At 44.8% G+C, this 8,464-nt stretch overlaps 1 protein-coding gene across 1 annotated transcript; it reads right to left on the bottom strand.

Annotated features, from left to right (window-relative positions):
• Positions 1 to 225: 225 nt before the first annotated feature.
• On the bottom strand, positions 226 to 609 carry LOC116333233 (voltage-dependent P/Q-type calcium channel subunit alpha-1A-like). Its single transcript, XM_039613167.1, has one exon. The coding sequence runs from the start codon at positions 607 to 609 to the stop codon at positions 226 to 228; it is 384 nt and encodes a 127-aa protein (XP_039469101.1).
• Between the last annotated feature and the right edge of the window lie 7,855 nt (positions 610 to 8,464).

Raw genomic sequence — 8,464 nt, 5'->3', positions numbered from 1 at the left:
CTGTGAAGTACCGCAAAACACACACCGCACACACTGGAGACCAACACAGCATGTAACACTTCACAGTACTGCAAAGAGAAAACGGAAACCATCACATATTACACTCACACTCACACACACACTGTATATCGTACTGCAAATCACCACACCGGCTCTGGCGTCCATCCTCCATTGGCTAGTTCAGCACCAATCCACTCCACACCACACTAGGCCACACCTAGCCAGTCACTCCAACACACCACACCACACAACATAACAGCGGCGATACCTTGGCAGTCTGCTTGGCATTGCTATGAAAGGATATGGCCATTCGGTGATCTTTTTGGCGTACTTCCTCACCACGTTGTCTTCGCTGAAGAGGAAGAGGGAGCGGTTGACCGTTAGGCAGCTCTGCCGGACGGGTATGGGGTTGTACAGGGCCATGGTCCGGGCTCTCTGGGCCATCGACTGCTTGTACATCCGCTGCGCTCCGGGGGGCCCCCCTTGCCTGCTGCCGCCACGGCCGGGGCCCCCTTGTCCGCCGGCACCCCCGCCACCACCGCCACCACCACCTCCTCCTCCTCCTCCTCCTCCATACCTGTTGGGTAGCTCGTCTCCAAAACGCGCCATTCTGCAGACACCAAACGCCAGAGGTTAGGAAGGTGCTGGGGGGGAACCTCAGAGTGACACCTCCACATGCCACCACCCCATCAGCCTCGGCTCCAAACACACATGCAGAATGGAGTTGGGCTTTCTCTGGCTTATCTCGAGTCTCTCTTCTCCTTCTATCTCTGTCTCCTTCCCAGATCTTCAGCGCCGAGAAGATACCTCCATTTGTGATTGGAGAGGGAGGGAGGAGGGGGAGGAGGAGGAGGAGAGGGGAGGGTGAAGAGGAGAGGGAGAGCGCACGGTGTCTGTGATCGTGTGTTTGGAATATGAATGGGAAACGGAGGGATGTATTTCTGGAATTTCTGGAAAATCAGTTCTCTTGTAGAAAAAGAAAAAAAAACTGATTGGTTTTAAGTGGTGGCCAGAAATTTGTCAGAAAAAAAGGGAAAATCTTGTCAAACAATCGGCGTTTTTCCCTCTTTAGATAAGTAAGACATTCCGTTTTTTGTTGATGTTGTTTTTTGTTTGTTTGTTTGTGTGTGTTTATTTTTATTTATTTATTATGGTTAGGAAAACCCTCTCCAAGAGCGAATCGCTTCTTGCATTTCATCGGGCAAACAAAACACCGATCATCCTAGAATAACGCCATAAAGATGCATAGCTGTGCGTTTGAGTAAATATTGCGATCATCTCTACTAAGTAGGCTATCCTAGTTTGAGACTGCGTCTTTCCCCCCCTCTCTCACCAGCCTAGTGCATCTTGACAGGATCTGCAGTTGTCTTCCCCCCACCTACCCAAGTCCTCCTCCACCTCTTTTTTCCCCGGCGGTGATAAAAATAGAAATAGATACGAATGAAATTTTTAATAATTCATTTAATTTTGTGCCATAGATCTGCAACGTTTGATATGTCGCGGCTGAAAGTCCCACTGCAGCCTCTTACTGCCACCACACTGCTGCTCGAGTTACACGCAAACGCCAGCCGAGGGGGGCTTCCCCAAAATCCGAGCCTGGTGACATTTGTTGATATTTGGTGATGGACGGTGCGGCATCCCTCCTCCCCCTCCTCCTCCGTCTTCTTCTTCTCCCCCCCTCCTCCTCACCGCCAAGGCGTCGGTCGCCGATTTTGGGCGTGATTGCACGCACTTGGAGACGCAAAAAAATAAAAAATAAAAATAAAAATAAATATATATATATAAAAAAACGTTTTTAAAATACACCGGTCCTCAGACTGCCAATTTATGTCTTTTCCCTGCGCTTCGCTTCCGAAAATAAAAAGAGTTGATGAAATTAAAAGAAAAAAATAGTGTCCACAGCAATCATCTATAATCCAGTGTCGGTAGAACAAGAATCCCGGGCGAAAGGGATCCGGAGGAGCAGAAAAAGAGCGCTGGGGGAGGCAGCATCATCACCATCATCAATTCTTGGTCTGAAAACACGACGGTGGCGTTGCGGGTGTTCTGTAGCTGCAGCTCGCATCTTCTCCTCCGCCACCGGGCAGAAACTGTGTAAGATCCCCGCCCAGCAGCATCGCCCTCGAGGCTCCTCGAACCACAGAGAAGCGGCCAGCCCCGCAGAGCCAGAGCCCAGCGTCTGTTCTCTCTCTCTCTCTCTCTCTCTCTCTCTCTCTCTCTCTAGGGGTCTCTCCCTATCGTTCTATTTTTATTTTTATTTTTACTTCTTTCCTCCCTCGACCCCCAAGGGGGACGTGAGCCAACGCGCAGCGGGTCCGGAGGCTGTATTTCCGTGGAGAGCAGTCGTGGAAACGAAGAAACACGACCAGCCGAGCGCTTCAGTGGCTCTCCTGAGTTCAGTCAGCCGTCGGTGTTTAGCCGCGTGCTGAGCATCTGATCAGTCAAACGGGAACCGAGCGCCGCGCGCATATCGGTGGCCAAGCCTTGCAGCGCACGACGCACGGCGCCTCCCCGGAGCCTCCCCCTCTCCAGCCCACTCCCCATAGCGCACGACGGAGATGTACGGGCGACACTTTTAGGTACGGCATCTCTCGCCTTAACTTTCAGCACAGTGGGTGAAAAACTTTACGTGTGTGAAGATAAAATCAGGAAGGCCAAAATAAGCCAGGTTTCTGGAAGACTGATTTCCCACGGGCTTATACACACGATAATCATGAAACCACCGATGTTAGGATCACTGGACTTTACACACATGCGGAAGGCTTCTATTGTCAGTAGCCAAGTGTCAAAAGCACCAACGGCGCAGTCCAATTCGCCTCGTTCACTGTTTACTCAAACCCACCCGGCTGAGCACAAGGTTTTGCCATGGGCACAGAGGAGCTTGAGGCATATACAAGGAATTTATCTCCAGACAATTTCAGTCTAGCCTTCCAGCAAATAAAAGTAGGAGTCTTTCAGTATGTACAAGGATGATTATTATTTATTTTATTATCAAAAAGATTCTTATGCAACTACTTTTTACCCCCCCCCCATCCAACTGTACAAACAGTTATGTAATCCTGTACTAAGCCAAGTCTAACAATACATTTAAACTCAAATGGACTTCCGCGGACAACAACAACAACAACCAAAAAAATCTACCCTCTACCGTGATTATGCTTTTTGCGGGCATAAAACCTCTCATGTTAATTGCCAGGGGGAGAGCTGGGAATTTAGTGTTTGCTTTTTGTGAACGTACGGTTATTTTAAGGACAATTTGAAAGAGTTTTTATCTCCCTTCAATCCTCCCTTCCTCCAGGCCGTCTGTCAGTCTGGCTCTGGCATCTGAGTTGTCTTTGAAGCGATTCAGCAATCTGTTTGCTTGGGCTAAACCAACCAAGCTGTCACCCCTCCAGAGCAGGAAAAAAAAAGAAATTCCATTCAAAGTAATTTTTAAAGGTATTTTTTATTTATAGGTCTGTAAAGAAGATAAGATGTTTGGTCACTTAAGCACTTTGATGCTATCCTTGGTCCTGAAATAGGCACTGACACGCTTCCAAAGGCCTATTGGCGCTGTCCAAAGTGCTGAAACAATAGTACAAAGCACCAGACTCCAACCCAACTCCTTTGGAAGGAGATTACTGCTCAGGGTGGGTTAGTTACTGTACCTGCTGCCATCTGTTAAATACTGAGAACTATTTGCAAGTTCTGCTTGCTGTTTGTCTCCTCTACCAGCTTCTTTGGCAGGTAACCACCCATCATTAGGAGGTCTGAATCTCTTCTAAAAACAAACAAAACAACAACAAAAAACAAACAAACAAAAAAACAGTCCGCGCAGAACTGAAAGTGGGCCATATGGTGTATTTTGGGGAAGATTCTGAAGGCAAACGGTGAAAGACAAAGCCAAAAAAGTCTCACCAAACTTCAGGAAAACAGTGGAGTTTAATTTTCTCCCGTGTGTGCAAATGCAGGACTGGTCATCATATGAAAATTGCACGCAAGGAACTGAGTGTCAGCACTCTGGCGTGAGTTGGAGATTTTCACAGACTGGTGATATTAGGTAAGAAAAACTAGAAATAGCCAATTATGTTATCGAGAAAGGCAGAAATGATTGGTGCTACAGTTTAATGCAGGCATGTTCTAATCAAATGGAAACACTGCGAAACATAAAGTAAAAAGAGGAGCAGCGAGTCGGTGGATTTGTTCAGCCGTTTACAGGAAAGTATGGATCATACAAAAATAAATCTCGTGAATAAATAAAATGCTACACATAATAATCTTTAGGGACTATGATAAAAACGACCCCAAATGAGTTTTAAGTTATTTATATTACTTCTAGCTTGATTGCAGTCTTACCCGAGGTCATATAATGTATGTACACGCCACCAGCTGTAGGCTCCGAGTTATGCTAGTATTTCCAAGATGCCTTTTCAACGTCACAATGTCTGCATGACTGGATTTGCTCGTCATCTGCTTCCCGCAGACTGGAGGCTACTAACAGCGAGAGAGAGTGTGTCGGGAAGAGGTGGGTGGCGGTGGAGAAATGCTCGGGTGGGGTTGGGGCTGGTGGACAAGCCTGGCTGTGATTTTGCGAAATCACGGAAACAACGCCGTGGGTCAGATGACACATGACACGCTGGCCTATCACTTATTCATGATGAGGACAGACGGAGCGGAAGGTTACGGCTGGACACTTTTTAAAAAAAATCTTTCTGCACCCTGGCATGCCTCGGTTATTGCTGCTGCTGCTGCATGGGCATACAGCCTTTCCAGACTGTACTCCTCCAAGTGTGTGTGTATGTGTGGGTGAGTGAGTGTGTACGCGCTGCTGAGGGAGTCGTGCTGAGGCCCTGATGCGCAGCATTGTCATTCAGGTAGCGTTCACACAGGCTACCCCGCAGGAAGCCCTGGCACCTCCCCTTGAAATGACGACCCCCCATCTCTCACTCTACCCCCCCCGTTCTTTCATCTCACTCAGCAGGCCAAGGCAACAGAGCTGTGTGAGAAGAAGTAGAGAGAAAACAACAGCGAGGGATCAGGGCCCGTTCAAGTTCGGATCAGAAAAAATGAAAACAGAGTATAATTAACTGAGACCGCGGGCAGCGAGACTTTTACACTAAAATTAGATTTACTTTGGAGCAGACATCGTGACAACTTGTCTGAGTGAGGTAGGCCTACTTGAGAAAAAAAAACAATTCTGCTTTATAAATGATTCATTGTATTCAGCTGAATCTGAAGATGAAGTGGTTCTCTTGAATGCAGACTGGAATTTTCATTCTCAATGATGGCAATCCAGAGAGGCTGGACTGAAAAGATGTCCTCCATCATTGACAAAAGTAAAAGTTGAGTGTCAGGCCTCCGGAGCCAGCAGTAGTTCATTCTATTCATTGACTGCTGTAGCTGCAGGTGTAGTCACGTGGTAAAATATAAATAAAAACAGAATGCAATGATGTGCCAATCTCATGAACCCATATTTTATTCACAATCAAACATAGAAATCATATTAAAAACAGAATCGTGTCAGCTTTTATAATATGACATATTTCTTCTCCTTTGGCTGCTTGAGTTGCAGGTCATCACAGTGGATCCAACCCTCCGCATATCTTTCTTCACTGCATCCATCAACCTGCTCTGAGGTCTTCCTCTTTTTTACCTCCTGCCTGGCAGCTCCTTCTTCAACGTACTTTGTCTGATATATCCACTGTCCGTCCTCTACACATGTCCAAACATCTCAATTCTGCCTCACTGACTTCTCGTCCATGATGTCTATAGTATCTTTAACAGTGCCAGCTCTGTTTCCTGTCTTTTTGTCAGTGCCACTGTCAAATTATAATTATAATATATAATTTCAAATTATATATCATAGCAGGTCTCACTGCTATCCCGTAACTCTGCTCTTCCCCTCTCCTATGCACTGTTTGTTACTTTGGATGGTCAGTTAAATTAATATCTTCACTATCTCTTCTTTTTGCATGATCACCTTTTCGTCTGTCTCGCTCTCAGTCACACACGTACTGTTTGTCATTCCTCTTCTTTTCAGAGCATACCTCCACCTCTACAGACTCTGCTCCACCCTCTGCAGATCACGATACCTTCTGCAAAAATCATAGTCCACAGAGAATGCTGCCTGACCTCATCTGTCAGCCTATCCACACCTCACCAATCTCTCGCTGACCTCATACATGTCCTGCACCACTCTCACATACTTCTCTGCCTCTCCTGACTTCCTCATACAGTACCCACTTCTCTCGGCACCCTGTCATCTACTTTCTCTAGATCCACAAAAACACTGTTTTTTTTCATCTTCTCCTCTGTACTACTCCATCAACACTCCCAAAGCAAAAATCACATACAGTTCTCTTTCACAGCATGAACCCATACTGCTGTTCACTGATCGTCACCTCTCTTCTTTCTTCTTGGTGAACCTCTGCTTAGCTTTACTTCTGAGAAACTCTGCCTCTCCGAGAGACTCTTTTTCATTCCCAGCTAATAGTTTTATGATTATTATTATTATTTTTAAATAAAATATGTCTGTTTAAGCATCTGATATGTTTTCTGTGTTCTATTGTGAATAAAACACGGATTTGTGAGCGCTGTAGGAGATTTCTAACTTTTTTTGGAATAGGAATTTGATATCACTTCCAAAGAGCACCTCAAATAAAACTATTTTGAATGCAGGAAGCACTCCTACTCACATGCTTTTTTCCCCCAGCATTGCTCAGTGTTAAAAGAGTCTAGTTGCTAAACTGGCCAGCCTGCAGTCCAAACTTGCCAGGCAATGAAAAAAAAAGGTTCCAAACTGAACAGGAAAAATTTTATCACCCACAAAAATGTGAGAACGTTTACTTTTAAAAATTAAAGCAAAGCCTGTAAATGAATTCAGCTGCTTTGAGCTGTCATATGCAGTAACATGCCTCATATATAGCCATCATCTACTGGTGGTCCATTTAAATGATTGTTTTTTAAAGTATAGTAAATTATTAGATTATTAATTTTTTTTCCATAGTATCATAACTTTGGTTTCCAAACATAGATTTAATGACAAAAAACTCAAAGCAGCTCTTATCCTAGCACCTCATTTATGATTGTGACTCGAAACCTCCAGGTGTGAGTGCGCTGTTATGGGACCATCAGGCAGGCTGGTGATAAAAACAACCTGCACAATCAGCAAACCTCTGCCCTGGATACTGAAAGCTTTGAAAAATGAAGCAACATTTACAGAGAAAAGAGAAACCAGAAGTGACAATGGGGTCTCTAACCAGCAAGAATGTAGGTTTAGTTTGATCATTTATTGTGTGTATTTGTGAACTCCATCCCAGCCATCCCAGCATACGATAAAGGGCTAAGAAACCTACTCTGTCACACACAGACACCCATCCACATATGAAAGCAGTTATTGGTATCATTTCTAATAATCCTTCTTTGACCTTTAACTGATAATCTGCATGTGTTCACCCACTGGAGGAGATCCTGAAATAGAATAGTCCTGAAGTAAACTTTGGCTTTTTACTCTGGCAGGAAACCTGAAACACAGTTAAAACTGGTGTGCTGTGAAAAGCTTCTGAAATGCTGTCAAATATGGCATGTACTTCTGGAATTAAAGATCTACTCGATTAGGGGTATCATGTAGATGGGAAACAACAGGGTTGGGTTATTACCTTGTTTTTCAAATATCCTGTTTTAGATAATAAGCAAACTTTTAAAAAGAAATAATTACAGCACAAAAAGGCTGTTTATTTTGCTTCCTACTGTATAGTAGCCGTGCAGCACTTAAATTATCAACAAAGACTGAGACCAGCATCAGAACTTTGAGAAAGTTTAGTACATCCGGAACCACATATTTCTTATAGGATGTGGTGGAGACCAAAAACAGAGATAAAACAGGATGATAACTCAGAGCAGTACAGTTGTTTTGTTGCAAACTTGCATGTCTGCATGTCAGGAAGCAACAAAAGGGATTCTTCCGCACTGATTTTGTTCTGCTGACTTAACCATGGATGGACACACACACACACACACACACATGCGGAAAACCAAACAGAACAAAAATGAAAAAGCTTCACACAACGTGTCAGGTGATAAAGAGAAGCATTTTGTAACATTTGGTCACATGGTGCTACATAATTTAAGAGCCCGTGTGAGGACAGGGCAGCTCTCAGTGCCCTGGATTACTGTGAATGTGAAAGTGTGTGTGCATGAAAGAAAGAATGGTGATTGCGCGCGTGTGTGCATGTATGTGTGTGTATGTGTGTGTGGCGTTGGTAGAGGCTTCTGCAGAAAGATAGGCAGAGAAAGATATAGAGAGCTGATGTAGCGTCCAAGCTAATTAGATGATTGCTCTTTTTTTTGGCTCGTTCTCATGGCGACTCAACCTGTATTAACTGATTGGCTGGTTAATGGAAGTGAGGAGGAAGAGGAGTGTGCTAGTCTCAGCTAATGGGCCCGACTCTGGCGTGTGGAGTAAGCATTCCGGTCTAGGAATCAG

This window comes from Oreochromis aureus, linkage group 6, assembly GCF_013358895.1.
Source record: "Oreochromis aureus strain Israel breed Guangdong linkage group 6, ZZ_aureus, whole genome shotgun sequence".
In the NCBI taxonomy this organism is placed as follows: domain Eukaryota; kingdom Metazoa; phylum Chordata; class Actinopteri; order Cichliformes; family Cichlidae; genus Oreochromis; species Oreochromis aureus.
The sequence above is the reverse complement of the archived record's forward strand: the minus strand, read 5'-3'. Positions and strand labels throughout refer to the sequence as shown.